The 20546-nt window shown below is 39.1% G+C and overlaps 1 protein-coding gene across 2 annotated transcripts in view; it reads right to left on the bottom strand.

Annotated features, from left to right (window-relative positions):
• Positions 1-18714, bottom strand: part of SHPRH (SNF2 histone linker PHD RING helicase) — an 83249-nt gene extending 64535 nt beyond the window's left edge. The window contains exons 1-4 of one of the 2 annotated variants that reach the window (XM_075203598.1): positions 18572-18714; positions 17018-17632; positions 5565-5694; positions 543-761 (exon numbers count right to left, since the gene is read on the bottom strand). In XM_075203598.1, the coding sequence (XP_075059699.1) occupies positions 543-761; positions 5565-5694; positions 17018-17629 (961 nt within the window). In that variant the 5' untranslated portion in view covers positions 17630-17632; positions 18572-18714. Of the gene's footprint in view, positions 1-542; positions 762-5564; positions 5695-17017; positions 17640-18571 lie in introns of both variants that reach the window. The other variant, XM_075203597.1, reaches the window with a different exon arrangement.
• Between the last annotated feature and the right edge of the window lie 1832 nt (positions 18715-20546).

Genomic DNA, 20546 nt, shown 5'->3' with positions numbered 1-20546 from the left:
TCAGTTGGTATTTGAGGGGCACTGAAGATATTATAGTCTTAAAGAGCACCAGTGGAGGCAGCCATTTTCTTCATGAGACTGCAGCCTACCAATTCACTAGGATCCCTTGACAGCATTTAGTTGTTGAGGGATACATCATACTAAAGCAATGCTTTAAACTGTAAACATTTTATGTAGAGCGCAGTATTCAAACATAGCTTGTAAATATCAATTTACCTATTGTGCTGCATGGATAACTGAATGAGAAACCATCAACCCTGGGGAGCCCAGGGATGAGCATAGTGCTGTATGCAGCCCCACTCAGAAACCAAGTCCAGCTATTTGCATACAGTATGTACTATTGTTATGCTCTTTCGAGAATGGGGGCACAGACAGATGCTAGTATTTGTTATGCATGTACAGTGCACAAGGCACAATCTAAAATGGGAATGTTCCCACAGAGAAAAGATGTTCTTTAAAGTTAATTAAGAAATGTGACTTGTGCATCCATACTTTTTAAATAAGGCATTATGGAGAAGGTGACAAAACATCCATAGATATACCATTAGAAGGCACATTTCTGTAGTTCTCTCTCCGTAGCATCCAATTGACAGCTTCCTTCTGGTATGGCCGTAGCACTGGTATCAAGGCTGGATGCTGCACCTCTTCCTGTAGAACCCAATGTTCCTGTTGATGGGTCTGTCTGACATAGTCATAAAGTTCTTCAATATTTTGTCTCTCCAGATCCTGGTCTGACGTTTCCTCATTCTCCTCTAAGATATCTACATGTAGATAAAGAAACTTGTTAGCTTCCAGCTTTAAAAACAACAATGATATTGACATACCTCAGTGCTTTAGGCGTGAGATTTTTTCTTTTATGACAAACTGTTGTGTTTCTTCCCCACTATGTATAAAAACCTTAAAGTGACCCAGTGATACAGTCATGACCAAAAGTTTTGAGAATGACATAAATATTATTTTTCACAAAGTCTGCTGCCTCTGTTTTTATGATGGCAATTTCCATATACTCCAGAATGTCATGAAGAGTGATCAGATGAACTGCAATTAATTTCAAAGTCCCTCTTTGCTATGACAATGAGCTTTATCCCAAAAACAACAATTCCTCTGCATTTCAGCCCTGCCACAAAAGGACCAGCTGACATCAGGTAAGTGATTCTCTCGTTAACACCGGTGAGAGTGTTGACGAGGACAAGGCTGGAGATCACTCTGTCATGCTGATTGAGTTAGAATAACAGACTGGAAGCTTTAAAAGGAGGGTGATGCTGGAAATCATTTTTCTTCCTCTGTTAACCATGGTTACCTGCAAGGAAACACGTGCAGTCATCATTAATTTGCAAAAAAAAAGGGCTTCACAGGCAAGGATATTGCTGCTAGTAAAATTGCACCTAAATCAACTATTTATCGGATCATCAAGAACTTTAAGGAGAGCGGTTCAATAGTTGTGAAGAAAACTTCAGGGCGCCCAAGAACGTCCAGCAAGCGCCAGGACCGTCTCCTAAAGTTGATTCAGCTGCGAGATCGGGGCACCAGCAGTGCAGAGCTTGTTCAGGAATGACAGAAGGCAGGTGTGAGTGCATTTGCACACACAGTGAGGCGAAGGCTTTTGGACGATGGTCTGGTGTCAAGAAGGCCAGCAAAGAAGCCACTTCTCTCCAGGAAAAACATCAGGGACAGACTGATATTCTGCAAAAGTTATAGAGATTGGACTGCTGAGGACTGGGTTAAAGTCATTTTCTCCGATGAATCCCCTTTCAGATTGTTTGGGGCAACGGGAAAAACGCTTGTCTGGAGAAGGAAAGTTGAGCGCTACCATCAGTCCTGTTTTATGCTAACAGTAAAGATTCCTGAGACCATTCATGTGTGGGGTTGCGTCTCAGCCAAGGGAGTGGGCTCACTCACAATTTTACGACAACAAACAGAGAGTTGCGCAGGAATTGCCTGATAAAACATTTATTAAATCAGATCATGTGAGAGCAACCAATGTAAAGCTTTCATAGATCATTAAATAGTGATCTTATAACAGTAATAGCATATAGAATATATAAAGATATAGATAAAAATTATGCTTATAAAAAGCAAGACATAAAACAATCATATTACATGGCTTTCAAAAGAGAAAAACATTGCTATCAATATATAATTAACCCTTATTAGACAGTATCCAGTTAGATAAGGGTATCCAACAGCTGAATCAATAACATTTGCAGGTGCTAGTAACCCTTAGAAGATCCTAAGCAGCCGTGGAGAAAACCAATAGAATGTCAATTCCAATAAATCATCTGTAGAAACAGAAGTTGTCTCTTTTGATAAAGAGGAGTACAGTAACTTTAATATTGCGATGTTGCCTCTTTTAGTGAAGAGGAATACAATAACTTCAATGTCACAAAGGTAATTGTATATTCATATGTCCGTATACAAGTAATATCCGTGCAGCTGGGGTTTAAGAGTAGTAAGGATATGTGGTAGATGAAAGCTTCTTACCATCTGGACGGCTAAACATCGGCAGACATTGCGTCCCTCCACATAAGATATATAGATATATGTGTATTCTTACCCCTAGCGGATAATGTCCTCACATCAAGGAACAATGCTATATTAAGCCACTGTTTAATGGAACAATCCGGAGACAGGTTAAAGGTCCTCTTCGGTGCGCACCAATCCGGATAAGCTTTTCAAGTCACGTGACCAAGGGTTCGGTTTATGATACAAACTAACTTATCCCTTTGTTAGGCTCACGATAACTCAGGTGATATAAGCATAGCAAAAATAGCAACTCAAATAGATAGAAGTTCCATCACAAGCAGAGAACAATTCTTTCCCATCAGTGCACGAACAGTGTCTAATTGACAATTCAGGCAGCCTGAATTGTCAATTAGACACTGTTCGTGCACTGATGGGAAAGAATTGTTCTCTGCTTGTGATGGAACTTCTATCTATTTGAGTTGCTATTTTTGCTATGCTTATATCACCTGAGTTATCGTGAGCCTAACAAAGGGATAAGTTAGTTTGTATCATAAACCGAACCCTTGGTCACGTGACTTGAAAAGCTTATCCGGATTGGTGCGCACCGAAGAGGACCTTTAACCTGTCTCCGGATTGTTCCATTAAACAGTGGCTTAATATAGCATTGTTCCTTGATGTGAGGACATTATCCGCTGGGGGTAAGAATACACATATATCTATATATCTTATGTGGAGGGACGCAATGTCTGCCGATGTTTAGCCGTCCAGATGGTAAGAAGCTTTCATCTACCACATATCCTTACTACTCTTAAACCCCAGCTGCACGGATATTACTTGTATACGGACATATGAATATACAATTACCTTTGTGACATTGAAGTTATTGTATTCCTCTTCACTAAAAGAGGCAACATCGCAATATTAAAGTTACTGTACTCCTCTTTATCAAAAGAGACAACTTCTGTTTCTACAGATGATTTATTGGAATTGACATTCTATTGGTTTTCTCCACGGCTGCTTAGGATCTTCTAAGGGTTACTAGCACCTGCAAATGTTATTGATTCAGCTGTTGGATACCCTTATCTAACTGGATACTGTCTAATAAGGGTTAATTATATATTGATAGCAATGTTTTTCTCTTTTGAAAGCCATGTAATATGATTGTTTTATGTCTTGCTTTTTATAAGCATAATTTTTATCTATATCTTTATATATTCTATATGCTATTACTGTTATAAGATCACTATTTAATGATCTATGAAAGCTTTACATTGGTTGCTCTCACATGATCTGATTTAATAAATGTTTTATCAGGCAATTCCTGCGCAACTCTCTGTTTGTTGTCGTTGCATTTATATGGAGGTTTGACACTACCTCCTTTTTGAGTTGCTGCATTTATTGCCTAATATTTAATAACATATTGATTATTATTTGGGACCTATTAGCGCCAGAGATTTAGTTGTTTTTCACTCACAATTTTGCCTAAGAACACAGCCATGAATAAAGAATGGTACTTAAACATCCTCCAAGGGCAACTTCTCCCAACCATCCAAGAACAGTTTGGTGACGAACAATGCCTTTTCCAACATGATGGAGCACCTTGCCATAAGGCAAAAGTGATAACTAAGTGGCTCGGGGATCAAAACATTAAAATTTTGGGTCCATGGCCAGGAAACTCACTAGACCTTAATCCAATTGAGAACTTGTGGTTAGTTCTCTAAAGGCGGGTGGACAAACAAAAACCCACAAATTCTGACAAACTCCAAGCATTGATTAGGCAAGAATGGGTGGCCAGTCAGTATGTGGCCCAGAATTTGATTGTCAGCATGACATGGCGAATTGTAGAGGTCTTCAAAAGAAGGGTCAACACTGCAAATACTGACTCTTTGCATAAACTTAATGTAATTGTCAATAAAATCCTTTGACACTTATGAAATGCTTGCAATTGTACTTCAGTATACCATAGCAACATCTGACAAAAAGGTCTAAAAATACTGAAGCAGAAAACTTTATGAAAACCAATACTTGTGTCATTCTCAAAACTTTTGGCCATGACTATATATATTTGCTGTTACTATGTGAAAATATAAAGTGAGATATACTGTATAAGCGTCACTATGTACTATATGAAAAAATACAGTAGTACTGCAATGTGATTTTTTTTTTCTTTCCTTCCTGTTTCTTTTTTATTATCTATGTAAACTACTTATTTCAATAGGCTGATACAGCCTATGTTACAAAATGCTTTTAATTTTCCAATGTATCACCAATATACTGTATTATGATTCATACACTGAATTGTCCCCATTTACATTTCACTTGTTTTATAACTGTAATGTAAATATATTCAATAACAACTATTTAAAAAAAAAGTTAAGTGTATGCAGGTTCAATATGCATTTACAAGACTCTTGTACAACAGTTAGTACTACTTTGATCATATATTTTGTCTCTATTGACTAGAGATTTCAGCATCAGAAGGAGACATAGAATGCCATCAGCTAAATAGCTGTAATACAGATACCTACTGATTTTCAGCACAGTGAAAAATAACAAACCAGTGAGACTGACACTTGGTGTAATTCTGGATAGTCAATGTGTCCAACGCTTGCACTCTGTGTGACAATTGTTACATACAATGGAAAATCAAACTCATACTAGATCAGATTAGAAAACAATGCATTTCTGGGGTCATCATTTAACCTTAAAATTATATATATATATATATATATATATATATATATATATATATGAAATGATTGTTTGGCATTTAGCTTATTCTTCTGGTTGCTGACATACATGTGTGGGCATCATGAAAGCTACAGAGATTAATGGAAGTCCACTAGATAAGGACATAATCAAAATATAAATGTTTTCAATTTTATCTATACAACGTAGTAAACAAATACACCCTCCCTAAAACTATGTTTACACACAAGAAATAGTGCGTCACAAAATTATAATTATAGAGCCCATAGATTTGACCAAATCTAAAAAAAGGTATATTATTGCTGTAAGTTTTAAAATGTTTTCCTTTTAAATGGTTTATGATTTTGTTGGGAAGACATATTACAGTCTTGTTCCAATAGTGTCCTCCGTACCGGGAATGGTGATGTTATAGAACTTTCCCATCAGCCTCTGAATAATAAGGGAAGATTTCTTCATCTTTCTATATCCTTCACTGAAAAAGTCTGGTGTGGACAAACATGCTTCCAATAAATAGATCCCAACCTGAGAAATAGAGCATGAGAAAAAGAAGCAGCTATAAAACACGTGTTTGTAAGAGCATGTTTCCAACAGAAAACATATACATGATCCTTGTTTTGAATTAATCAAATGCACAAAATCTTGAAACTTTCTTCGAAGACGACACCCAAAACCCAGGGGCACCTAACTGGCACAATGGTACTGAAGATTTAGCAGTTTTGAGGCACAGCGCAGCACAGGAAACAATGTGACATGCATTTGAGAAGCATTCAATAACTCTTACAGCATAGTACCCATAACAACAACATTAGAAAACAAGGTGGGTACCAGCCATAGTTGGAACCTCAAATTGCCATGGACACAGGCAGTATTTCTGCATTTTTAGTAGTTACCATAACAGAAATGGGCAAGCCCTGCATTTTTCCTGAAAAAGTTGTCAAATGGATGGTGGTGTTAGGGCAAAAACTGTAAGTGCAGACTTCACTCATGCTTGCCAAATTTGTCTGGGTACCCGTTATAAGCAGAGAGGCATTGACGAACCCTATCCAGATCCTCGGAAAAGGGACATTACAGGTTATCTATTTTTAACTATACTCTAGATGAAAATACCTAAATAAATATTGGCTGGGAATGGGAAATTCATTTTTAAATTGCTGAAAAGATTTATACAAATTATTGTCAAATAATTGAGACCAATATCCAGAAACAATTGATATCCATTTTTCTGCATTTCACAAAGTTGGCTACTACTACACAAATGGAGATATGGGTCTACGATAAAGGCAATTTCAGCAAGACACTGTTTAGTATAATATGGTTGAACAAATGGACTATATTTAACTCAAATAATTCTGTAGGTCAACTCCACATTTCCTTCCCCAAATATTAAAAACTGTGAGGGCCAATGTAGGCCATGGTTCGCAGTGGGAGAATCAGTGACAGACTGATCAAGTAGAAGGATAGTTCACTTGTTCCATTTTATTTTGAGCCTAGTGTATGACCAATTTCAATGGTACCACTAACAGGGATCAAGATTCTTAAAAAATAGCACCATGCTATTCATTATTACAGTAATGGATTGTTTGGGACAATGGTGCACATAATATTTTTTAAGGTCTTTACAAATGACCATCCATCCCTCAAGGGGACCACACATTATCTTTGTGAAGAGTATAAAGGAACAGTATGAAGTGTTCCTGTAGCCCAATCAAAAATATGTTCTATGGATGGCTAGTCAGCTGGGAATCAGACAATTATCATGGAATAACTTGCTACATAGACCAGTCCTTGACACATATTTAGGAAATTTGAAAATATTTTTATATCATATCTGGTTATAAAGAGCAAACCATGCACATAGCCCACTCCTCTTACAGACTTGTCACCTTTAAATCCATATGACAACTGTACTCTATCCCTACCTCAATCCCCCTCTTCATCTCTCTCCGATAGCCTCCTCAAGATCATTGACTATGCTTCCTCCTCAACATTATCATTGCCTACCTAATCCTCTTCTCTATCCTATTGTCCCTCATCATCCTCCGCTCCCCATAAACCACTTATATACATATTCTCCTCATCAAACTACCTCAACATCATTATAATCACCTCCATCAACACAGTAATTGTTAAACACTCCTTCCTGCATCATCGTTAATCTCAATCCACCATAATTCATCCTTGAATCAATCATTATTAACCGTCCTTCATTAACCAGCCATCCTATCATTAACTCAATCCATCATTCATACGATCCTTTATTTTTAATCCCTCTACCGTTAACTCCACCCCCTCATTCACTACAGCGCTGTAACCCTGAGGACAACTGAGCATACAACAGATGCCACTACCAAGCCAAAGACCACTTGATCAGAGAGGAACTGATCAGTTTAAATTTGGTGCTCCAGAATGTCAGTGTTGCGCACTGCACTCTGCAGTGTTGATTAAGTGCCAGTAATGGAGGTCAGAGCAGAGACCCTTCAAAGAAGTACAAATGTCCAGATTTATGCAGGGCACTGCTCTTCAGAAATTAGGCATCATGGTCCCATTTTTACGTGGCATGTAGGATTTCTTGTCACAGAAGTTGCTCTCTGTAACTTCAGGGTACCAAAGTTGGGAAAATGCTCAGAAGAGTTATCTGTTACGCACCACTGGATTAGAGCTATGCATTTGGAGCATTCTGTACTGAGTTGATAGTATTAATATCAAACATTAGTAGTTTAATATATTAGTATGCCTGGTATTTAAGATGTGCTAGTATATCACAGTCTCCAGGAATGAAATATTAAAGATGCAGCATATAATGATATTATAGAGAATTGTATGCTTCCAACTTTGTGGCAACAGTTTGGAGAAGGCACTTTCCTGTTTTAGCATGACAATGTCCCTGTGCACAAAGTGAGGTCCATAAAAAAATGGTATCCTGAGTTTGGTGTGGAAAAAATTGGCCTGCAGCGAACCATGACCTCAACCCCATCAAACACATTTGGGATGAACTGGAACACAAACTACGAGCTAGGCCTTATCGTACAATGCTCCTGTGGTTGAATGGATGTGAATCCCTGCTGCCATATTCCAAAATCTAGTGGTTAGCCTTCCCCAGACTGTTATAGCAACAGGGAAGGGGGGACCAACTCTATATTAGTGCCCATGGTTCTGGAAGGAGATGTTCAACAAGCACATATGGATGTGATGTTTGGGTATCCACATCATTTTGGCCACGTAGTGTATGGGTGGGGTACAGAATAGTCTTGATGAGGTCACTGCCGACAGGGACGCTCTTTTCCTTGCTGTTAAGGTGGAAATGTAAGTATGCGGGCATACACAATGTATTTTGCTTAGCGTTGTACGTTGTGTGACGTCATCAAGACTGTTCGGATTCTTCCTAGGTCGCGAGCCCTTCCAGTTGCCGGTCACAGCAGTCGTCCTGGAGCCAGGTCGGGAAGGAACCGTTCGGGGTCACCACGTCGGGGTAAGTATTGTCGTGGTAGCCAGCATAAATATGCTGACTACCACTGCTAGTGTATTGCATTTTATTTTTAGAAACAGATAGGCTTTCATTTGGGAATATATTGGAATAAATATATTTTTTTCATTTTATATACAGGGAAATGTAGGTTGAAAAAAAGTTTTCTAAATCACGGCACAAATTAGTTTTTCAAAATATATGTTTGTGTGCGTGCGTACACACACAGCGGGTAAAATAAGTATTGACCACATCAACATTTTTCTAAGTGAATATATATTTAATGTGGCTATTGTAATGAAATTTACACCAAATGTTAGCAACGACCCTTGCAATCCACACAAGCAAAGAAATTAAACCTTAGCTGTCCATAATTTAAGTTTTGTGTAATAATGTGAAATGACACAGGGAAAAAGTATTGAACACATGAAGAAAGGGAGGTGCAAAAATGAGTGGAAAGCTAAGACACCAGGTGAAATCTATCAGTAATTAGAAAGCAACCCAGCCCGCTGGTTCAGCCACAACTGATGGCCTATAAAAAGGTGTCACACAAGAAATATCTCATGATGGGTAAAAGCAAAGAGCTCTCTCAAGACCTTCGCTACCTTATTGTTGCAAAACATACTGATGGCATTGGTTACAGAAGGATCTCTAAACTGCTGAATGTTCCAGCGACCACTGTTGGGGCCATAATCCAGAAGTGGAAAGAACATCATTTCACCATAAACCGGCCACGACCATCATTTCACCTGCTGTGTATATCTATATATACACATACAAGTCTTACATTGTCAGGATGCACTAGTGTTGAAACGGCACAATGTCACAAGATAAAGAGCAGCAGGTTTACAACTGCCTACATTATATATACTGGTACCCTTTATTAGATAAACCCTTCTAGTACCCCACCCCCAGAACAGCCTGAATTATTAAGGGCTTGGATTTAACAGGGTGATGAGAGATTCTAGTCCATGTGGATATCATGTAAATCTCCTGTTCCGCTACATCCCAAAGGTGTTCTATTGGATTGCGATCTGGAGACTGTGGAGGCCTTAGTACACTGAACACATTGTCATGTTTGTGAAACCTGACACCTGTCTTTTTTGTTCCTATTCCTTGTTTTGTTTTCAGTTATATGTTAGGATGATGAAGAGAGCTCCTTCGTTTCCAGGGGTAGGCAACCTGCGGCTCCCCAGGTGTTGTGAAACTACAAATCCCAGCATGCCTTGCCACCTATCTGCTGGTTATCTACTGGCAAAGCATGCTGGGACTTGTAGTTTCACAACACCTGGGGAGCCGCAGGTTGCCTACCCCTGGTTTAGACAAATGATTTAGTGTAATAACATAGGACCACATCAATGTCACTCGCAGTCTTGGAAAACATTTTTATTGTATGGCTGATCCCAACTCTATTAATTGAGGACTTCTATATTGACATTAAACAACAAATATTTACCCATTAAATAAAAATATTAATCCACACATTGAAAATGAGAAAAACACAAAGATGAACCACATAGTGTAATATGCATAAACATAAATAAATCGCTTCAAGTCCACCACCACTATAATAGTGTCAAGATAATTCTTAATGTATAGTTTTCTTCAGAGCACCACACCCGTGATTCCTCCTTCTCAAATCCCCTTTCGGGTGTATGCTTACATGTCAAAACTCCCACATGCACCTTTCAAAATAAATTCTGCTCTCCCTCCTCATTGAGGAACATCAGGAAATACCTCCAAATACCGGTGAGGCACAAGATATGTGGAGAGAAGTAAACGGAAGATGCCTTGAAAAAGACCCGCAGTCAACAGGGTTGAAACGCGCTGACGATTGCCCGGAGACCGAGTGACCAGCAGTGTATTTTCTCCTGTTATGGATCCTAAGCTGCAGCGATACCATCTATAATTTGGGATTCTTTATAGGCGGTTTATATATGGACATCCGGTACGGGGCTTTTATATTGTCATTTCATTGGAGCTTTTGGTACATGTTTTTATTTTGTATTGTTTGTTTTTATCCATCATTTTATGGTTATTAAATGCATACATTGAAGTAATGCACAAAGTTGGTTCCGTTTACTTCTCTCCACATATCTTGTGCCTCTCCGGTATTTGGAGGTATTTCCTGATGTTTCTAAATGAGGAGGGAGAGCAGAATTTATTTTGAAAGGCGCATGTGGGAGTTTTGACATGTAAGCATACACCCGAAAGGGGATTTGAGAAGGAGGAATCACGGGTGTGGTGCTCTGAAGAAAGCTATACATTAAGAATTATCGTGACACTATTATAGTGGTGGTGGACTTGAAGCATTTTATTTATGTTTATGCATATTACGCTATGTGGTTCATTTTTGTGTTTTTCCACATATGTACGTATTTCATATGAGAGGGACATCGAGTTTCATGCAGAAGATACAATCCCGTTATGAATAGGATGTTCTGATTGTGATTACCTATAAACATAAACGGAAGCACAAGTGTATGTACTATTTTTGGTTTCATATCTATGCTGTTTTGAATTTTTGTGGAAATTCTGAAGTATATACACGGCTGCATGCCATAGTGAAGCGCCTGACAGAACTTATTATTACTTTTAAACATACAATATTAACTACTACTTACTTAATAAAGCATAGTATTGCACCTTAGTTTGGTTTAGGATTGGACAAAGAAAAAAATATTGTCTATTATTCAATTTCCATTTTGTATACAGATAACAAATAAAGTCAAGTGTAACTAACCTAAACTGACCCCATTTTGTCTATCTTACAGGAAATGGAACATTTACGTTTTGCTTCATGATGTCAATGTACTGGGTCCTCATGAGTTCAATTTAGGTGATGTGTTAGTGCATGTAAGCCCCAACAGGCAAGTAGAATGAACCCATCTATTCCAAATTTGTTTAAATTTTAAAATACTGTTTTTACTGCAACACAAACTATTCACTCCTCATTGTATCATTTACAAGTTATCTATTCCTGGAGCTTAGGGTAACTAGGTGCCGTCTAGGCAATGCACACCCTAGCTAACATTTGCACATTTATTATGTATTGTTTGGTTGGCCTATTTACTACATCTTTTAGCTGTAACCCAAATACACTTGTTCCAGGGGCCAAGAGGGAGATGGAGATCCCAATCCTGCCAGTACATCTTATGACTTTTTGCCAGAATTTTTGGACTTTGGAGCACTCCCAAAGCAAGTGCCAGAATTTCCTAGCTATATTGTGGGCAGCACGGTGGCTCAATGGTTAGCACTTCTGCCTCAAAGCGCTGAGGTCATGAGTTCAATTCCCGACCATGGCCTTATCTGTGTGGTGTTTTTATGTTCTCCCTGTGTTTGCGTGGGTTTCCTCCGGGTGCTCCGGTTTCCTCCCACGCTCCAAAAACATACTAGTAGGTTAATTGGCTGCTATCAAAAATTGACCCAAGTCTCTTTCTCTCTCTGTTTGTGTGTGTGTATTACAGAATTTAGACTGCAAGTTTCAATGGGGTAGGGACTGATGTGAGCGAGTTCTCTGTACAGTGCTGCGGAATTAGTGGCGCTATATAAATAAATGGTGATGACATTTAGGACAATTCCGACTTTTTCCCCTTAACATGTCTTGTATGGGTTAGGCATACTTTGCACAGAATATAAAATGGCATCTGCTTAGATGCATGTCTAAGCAGATGCAGACTTTCGAGAACTAGGTACTGTAATTTCCCCAGACCTTATCTTATAATGCTCTTAGATCCACCTTGCACTTGTCCCAAAGCTTATCAAAGCATCTTTGTTAACCTCTGATATAACATAGGATAATAATTAAGAGAGAAGTCTTTTGGGGCCTAGAGACTGCAGAAATGCCTCTCCAAGAACTGCTTTTTTTTGTTTTGTTTTTTATTATAAGCAGAGCTTGTTGTTGGAATTGCACCACTAACCCATATCAAAGTTGTAGGTACCTGAAAACAAGAACACTGGGAAAACCAAACTCCTCCCTAGGTTGCTCAAAAGTTTTTTTACATAATGTTGGAGTATAATTGCCCAAACAAGACAATGTTGAACCCAGCCAGTCCAGAGGAAGCTAATATCACAATAAAGGGACCAGAACCAAATCCAGTGTCCCCCCTGCAGCTTGTGTGTCAAATTCTAAATAGCTAGATAAATAAGTGGCGTCCTATGAACAAACTTCTTCCCCCCAGGAGGGCCGAGAGGCCACAGCCCTCCTGTGTGACCAAGAATGAATGCATTTTCTGATTTCCATCAACCAAAACCCACTTCCTCAAATGTGCCAAGTCAGCAGTGTAATAGTGGACCCCGATTCATTAAGGCAGGCAAAACGAACATAAATTGCATGTTTATTTTTCAAAACGCATGTAAATCATGCATACATGTCTCCGTTCTAAACTAGGAGCGGATATAAAGCTACATCTCTTCTTTAATACAGGTCTAGGTATGCTCTGCTGTAACAGACAATATACTGCAGGACACATCCAATACATATGTTGAATAAAAAGTCCTAAAAGGACACAAATAGGACAAAAAAAGAAAAACAATGCCACCTGTTAATAATATAGTCATTAATGACAAAATATTACAAAAATTAAAGGTTTTCCACCCCCATTTTATCCATAAAATACATTTATCAGGATGTTACGAATGTCTACTTTACAAATGCATTTTTACACTTGCTCCTGCTTGCAAAAATACGTTCTAGCACGCATACACAGCCATCATCGCTAGTAATCAGCACTTACACTTGACCTGTAGCTGGTGCAAGTGATCGCAACCGATCAACAATGTACCTTTAAGATGCTCAAAGCTTGAGCCGACACATGCCTGGCACACCCTTACTGTACATAGACTAAGTGCATACAGCCAATCTTCTCCCCATTCCACCCATGAAATCATAGGCTGTACCAAGGGTCCTTTGCACTTGAAGATTACTTGAATGTCTAGTTCCAGGCATGCGCAGAACTATTAAGCAAAATACGGCACATGTGGGCACTTACGTTCCTTAATGAATCAGGCTCAACATGTTTATTTTTATTCTAGGTCTTTTGTCCATCCAGAACAGAACCATATTGACCGATTTGTAAAAATACTCAAGCAGGTATAAACACCAGGCCTTGTAGAAATACATACAGAAGTTTTGTCTGCATTATCATTTTAATGATATTTATTATGGCCGTGGTTCTCAAGGAAAGTTTTTGCCAAGAATATGATCTATATTCTAGGTACTCAATTTGGACTAGAAAAATGTAATACTGGAGAGCATGTGCAAGCAAACTACAATTCTCCGAGAGGGAAACCTTTAAAATTGACCTATTAAGTTAACATAGACAAGGCTATGCCTATTAATTTTTTCATTGCAACCCAGTGCTCAAAGTGGGGCGGAATGTGCCGGTATACCATATCGGCATTTCTCCCCACTTCGTTTAAGTTGCACACATGCCCAGCCACCGTTGCAGAGCATATGTGCATTAGACCTGCAGCTGATCCGTTTCCCTGTTCCTCTCTTACGCTATGTGTGTTTGTGTCTGTCTCTTTCCTGCTCTTCATATATGTGTGTCTGTACTCTATATATGTGTGTCCGTGTTCGATCTCCCTACCTCCCTTATGCGTCTCTGGGTTTCTTCGCTCTGCCCTCCCTGTATGTGTGCTGTCCCATGTGTACAGGGCAGACTGCAAGAGAGGCAGAGGAGTCTTCTACACAGCACTGCTGAATGAATGTAAGTGTGGGGGGAGGGGTAGGGTGCATATGTTTTTAATGTAATAAGGGAGGGGAGGGGGATATGTATTAATGTATTGAAGGAAGTGGGGTAGAAGTGATTTATCTTACTGTAATGAGGGGAGGGGGAGGGATTTGTCTTACTGTAATGAGGGAAGGGGGGTGGGTTTTTCTTAATGTAATGAGAGGTGGCCTATTAATTTAATGGTGGACTGTGGGTGTGGGCTAAATATGGGGAGAAGGAGGGCTGTTTATTAAATGTGATTATGATTTATTTAATTTTGGGAATGACTGAGGGAAAAAGTGTTTGGAGGAAGGGTGTGACAGGATGGACCACCTATGCCACCCTGTCTGTTGTTGCCGAGAACCGGCTGGGCTTACTTTGCCACCGTTCCCTTTATTTGTCCCAAATGCGCCCTCCTGCAGCAGTAAGAGGGGCTTACACGAGCTGTCACCACTGGACTCCTATACTGGCATCCAGAACTGGGTTTCTTCTGGGTAACTGACGCTGGTAGCGTATCTAGTTGCTGGTGTACCTGGGCTGGTACTCTTGACCTATGTATAGATCAGGGTTGCTGTGGATGGATCCCCCCTGGCCTATCACACTGACCGGGGCTGCTTGGGTAGCAGGCAGAGCGGTGGTACTGGAAAGCTTGGGTCCAAACCGCAGAACAAATTAGTTTTAGGGTCTAATCTGCAGGTCACAGGAATACAGCAATATTGAAGATGTTTCCAAGCAGGTCTTTGAAGCTAGATGTTTATTTACTCACACTGGTTAGAGGTACCAGTGATCAGGTCAGATGTTGAAATCAGAAGAACAAGTTTCAAATACAAGCTAGTGCCTTTTATACAGTTCAGACACAGGTTATTTTTAGCATCAGGAAGTACTCTATTTACACAAACATGGATTTACATGCATTGGAAAGCTAACAATATTTACACTTATATGTGAAATTCTAGAAACGCTGTGATGTCCTGCATCTGGTTTTTAGATGCAGAAAATCTAGGAGCCAGTCTTAATTAAAAGTTCCTGCCTTCAGTGTTGGAACTTCACACATCAAAAGATTTAATTAGCATGGGGCCTTTCTTCAGACAGTTCAGAATACATATTCACACAGAACAACAAAAACAAGCCAGTTTTCCACATCCCAATAGACAAGAGGCTTTGTAAACAAAGGCTCATTGTATCAGAAATAGGTATATCCTATAGCAGTGTTGGCTAACCTGTGACAATCCAGGTGTTGCAAAACTACAAGTCCCAGCATACCCTTCCATATATATATTAGCAAAGCATACTGGGACTTGTAGTTTCACAGGTTAGCCAACACTGTCCTATAGCAAGGTTAAAAAGGAAAAAAGAGTTTCTACCCTGGTCTCAGAAATAACGATTTCCTATCTCAAAATATATACAATATTAAAAATAAGTGCATTGGCAATATATATAAATAAGCGCCCTGCGCTATTTCCCTTAAATAAATTGATACAATAAGTTATTTATATGTGATCCAGTCACAGAAGGAAATAGTATTTCCATGTAATAAATACATCTATTTCATTTTGGGGCTGGTTGGAGGGAAATAGGTCTATTTATTAAGTGTGAATACTATTAATTTAATTTAATTTAATAGGGCTGGTTGCAGGGAGGGAGGCCTAATTATAAAACATGGATGTCCTTGATTTAACGTTTTCTATATTTCATGTGCCTGTCTTTTTTCCAAATAGGGCACCAACATTCCAGATAGGCAGGATCTGAGAATTCTACCGGCTGCCAGCTGCCGCAGGTAGTGAAGACTGCAATAACAGGTAAGGCGACATACTAATAAAAGCAAATAGCTGGTGGCCTAACATTTGACTTGGTCTCAACTGACGTCAGGACCCTATATTTAGCATTCTGTCATTTTAGCTTAAAAGAAAACAACATACTCCACACACATATAATATAAATATATCTATATCTATCTATCTCACTTCCCCACAAATAGACACTTATATAAAAAATATATAGGAAAATCTAAAACATAATATTCCTGAATTCACTAGCGAGAGGGAAATATAGGAGCAGGGGCAGGTATAGACAGATGGGAGCAGGGGGGGGTAAGGGACATAGTTAGAGAAGCAGGGGGTAAGTAAGATGGTGAGAGGAGCAGGGGGTGATGCACAGACGAGAGATGGGGGGAGAGAGAGAGGGAGATAACTCGGATAATGATAGGGGCACATGGGCAGAGCAGACAGATAACAGAAAAGAGAAAGTTGAAGGGTCACAACGAAGATCTAAGCGAGTGGTGAAGAAACGCAGGATTAGTGGGGGACACAGGGTGGATAGCCTTGCATTATTTAATATGTTTTACATTATACTATATGCAGTAAAAAGGCATCCAATATTCATTTTACAATATCAAAATCCCCTAAAGCTCTAGGCGGCCTCCAGACTTTCATTTCAAATTTCCATAGCTGAACTCCTAAAATCCCACTTCAACCACTGTTGTAACCTAAAGAAATATCCCACAATAGCATTACAAAATTAGGCAAATAGTGTGTGGTACAGGAAATGCAAGAAAAAAAATGTGCCTAGATAGCTTTCTTCAGGACTGTTCTAAACTTGATTGTTGAGTTGAGTGAGAGCCTTTCAATTACAAATGTAACAAAATGGATGCACACAGACATCTAAATACCTCAATTTCTTTATGTTCTGTTGGCCGGTGATAAAGTGCAATAAGCTTCTTCTTTTGCAACCACATTATGTCTTCAAGCAATTGATCACCAACTGAAGCTTCAACCAGAAACTCTTCTGCATGCATTTCACTTGATCCTTGTTTTGTCCCTTCATCATCCAACTCAGTTCCCCTCTCATGTAAATAAAGCAATAGCTGAGCAGATCCTGGAGAAGTTCTAGTCAATGTAAAATTGCACCCATAAAAACCTGAATTAGCATACTGCTCAGAAGTACAATGAAGACAGAATACACCAAACAACACTTTCCAGGCATTATCTTTAGGAAGTGTAGAAACCACAATTCTAATGTCAGACACCGGGGCAACACTGTTAATAGATTCTTTAAATTTTTTTGTTCGTGCTTCAAAGCTAAAACTCTCTGGTCCAAATGTGGAAAATGGTCTGTCAGAATTATCATTTGTAAAAGAAAATGATGTACTCGGTCCTGGATCGCCGTCATCCTCTTCTAGGGTTAGGTCAGTCCTCCTATCTTCATGCATGTTCCAACATAGTAGCTTTTTTGCACCATCATTGAGCTTCACAGGAGGTGCTTGTTTCCTACGACCAGCCATCTTCTCAACCCTAAAGAAAAAAAAAAAAAGGAGAGAGAATAAGGTTACAAATCAAAGACTTTGCCTTTAAACAAATTGCCGTTTAAAATTTAGCGGCCAACGTCGCCAAATATCGGCAATTTGCAAAAATCGCTCTTTAATACAGTCTACAATATGAAGCAAGGGGTAAATGCCCTGGCTATTTCAATCACCTTTACAACACACACTACACTGAGTGGGGTATTGATTATTATTTCAATATTCACTATATATGTTCAGGAGAATTGAATGTTACTGGCACCAGCATTGTTGAGTTACTCCTTAACTGGGGTTAATTCATATGTAAAAAGAGGTGTTGGAGATGGTATCTCTTTTAGCTACATATTGTGTAAAGTCAGTACACATATTGAGGATTTAATTCACTACAGAGAACATGAAAATTTGTATAGTGTAGATTGGCCCAAATTAAAAAACAAACAAAAAAAAACCCCAATAAACCATTAAGACATTGTCAGAAATTTCCAAGAACAAATCCTTAAAACTTTTTACTATAAGTGGAAATCAGAGACAGTAGGCAACTATATATCAGTAATAACAGTTAAAGGACAACTATTGAGATACACTATCTAGAAGCACTGACAGCAGATGATGTCAACTTTTGGCAATACTGTTGTTTTAAACTCATAATTGTAAACAACTTTGGAAACATACAACAGTTTTACCGACAACCTGACAAGCAATCCTTTAAACAATTTTGCACTCATGCATAAAGAGACTGAATGAACAAATGAAATGTACTCCATTTATACCTACTCATTTAGAATTTATGGTGCAGACCAAAATGTTTATTCAGAATCGATCTATGAAATATGGCTTGAAGTAATTACTGATTACTGTTATAGTAAAAAATACGTCTAATGACGTTGGTACAAGGTTTGTGCATACGATAAATTGAACAATGACATACCCTTAATTACTTCACGATCTAAAGTACTGTTTTTCTACAACGTGCAAACCCAGGCATTGTTCAACATCGTAAATTGTATCCCGGCTGCAGCGCTAACTTATAGCAGATATGTACAGCAGCGTGTACCGGAAGCAATGAGAACATCTAATAAAGCAGCAGAATACTTCCCAGCGCTAGGCCCCGCCCACTTCGTCACAGAAGCTGGGTCCCTGCATGGCAACGAGCAATAACAGCGCTTCTCTCAACGGCGCACACGATCTACTCGCGTGAAAAGAACATTGTGATTGGATGGATGCATACGTGATTAAGTCATGTGACCATCTTTGTTATTTATTTGAGGTAATAAAGGAGGAGGAGAAGGAGAAGGTTGTTAAAACTACAGCCTGCATGAGTTTATTGCAACTAGTTGCGGCATTCAGTATGCTTTTAAAGGGTTTAACTATAACTTGTTTTATAATGTACTATTTTAACCACTATATGACTGAATACTTCACAAATGTCCCGATTTTTTTGTTGTTGACCCAACAGTAGGGACTTTTATCACGTATGCAGGTGCTGTTGAAAGTATCACTCGTTGCTGTAAGACCCTGCCACACACATGGAGTGACAAATCAGTGGTGTTTTTAGGGGAGGTGGGTTGGGGGACATGCCATGTCCCACAGGGATGTGACCATGGAGCAGGGTTGCCAACTTTGAAATGAAAAACAAGCAACTGCTAAGTGAAAAACAAGCTCAAACCAATCCTAAGAAAACCAACTTACAGGGGACAGGGGTGTTAGTGTACTGAAAGCCACAGCGCTTATTGTTCATTATTGAATAAATACATATAAAGATTTCTACAATCTGTCTTCAATGTTTCCTCAATAGAACATTGGATAAAATACAAATAAAATACTATACCATGTTTCATTCGGCATCTGGTACAGTAAAACATTGAGCAATTGTGTTCTCACTGCTATTAAAATGCATTGAATGAGAGTTAATAATTCCAATATTTTATTCATCTACTATGAATGGTGACCAGTCAGGGACAAATACCAGATTACAAGTGAATGTAATTAGAATAATACTCGGTTTCTTTGCAATCAGGGGACATGCAGTTTCACCTTAAGCAATTAATGTGTTAATATGTTAACCCTTAAACGAGGTCACATCTTAAATCCTGGAATGGTCCCTGCTGTGCCCTACATCTGCCAAGCTCAGTAATACTAATACTAATATTCTACATACAGACAGAGCACATATAAAATATAATATACAGTATGTAGAGAGAATATACGGTTCAAGATACATACTACAGACAGGCGTACTGACACAAGAGACTCCTTTCTCCATTTTATATCCCCCTGGTTACTGGGGCCCTCAGCTATACCCACCCCATGCACAGGTTTCCCACTAAACCACTCCGGGAGATCCGGATTTCACATGTTCTTCAGTCCCCAGGCCTCTCTCACCTCTTCCCAGTTCCACTGCTCCCTTCAGTCCTGTTGCCCTAGAGGCAGGGTCATGTAGTGTAGTGCGCTTATAGAAAGTTGCAGCTACAAATTCAAACAGAGAGGTCCCGCTAATACACACCTGCCAACAGCTGAGGTCACGTCCACTTAAGAAAAGACCAGCAGGGTCCAACACTGATGCGTTCTTATACACAATAAGGCAATGAAGCTTTTTTTTTTATTTGTAAAAAAAATAAAGTGTTTTGATAGCTATGAACCCGAGCTTGTAAAACCCAAAACCCCGCAACCCGCAGCAAGCAAAAAAAACCTGCAATTTAAAAAAAAAACCAAGACCAATTCCGCTTGTTATAAGCCATGGAGGCATACCTCCCAACATTTAGAATCACAAAATCAGGACAAAATAAGCCCTGCCCTTTCCTCCAAGTTCTGTCTACAAATACTCAAATTTGTGTAGAACTCCACCCATCTTTGGTGAAACCCCAACCCTTTTGGAGACCACAGATCGAGATGTCCTATC

The sequence above is a fragment of the Mixophyes fleayi genome, chromosome 3, assembly GCF_038048845.1.
Source record: "Mixophyes fleayi isolate aMixFle1 chromosome 3, aMixFle1.hap1, whole genome shotgun sequence".
NCBI lineage: Eukaryota > Metazoa > Chordata > Amphibia > Anura > Limnodynastidae > Mixophyes > Mixophyes fleayi.
This window is presented reverse-complemented; position numbering and strand designations above follow the sequence as displayed.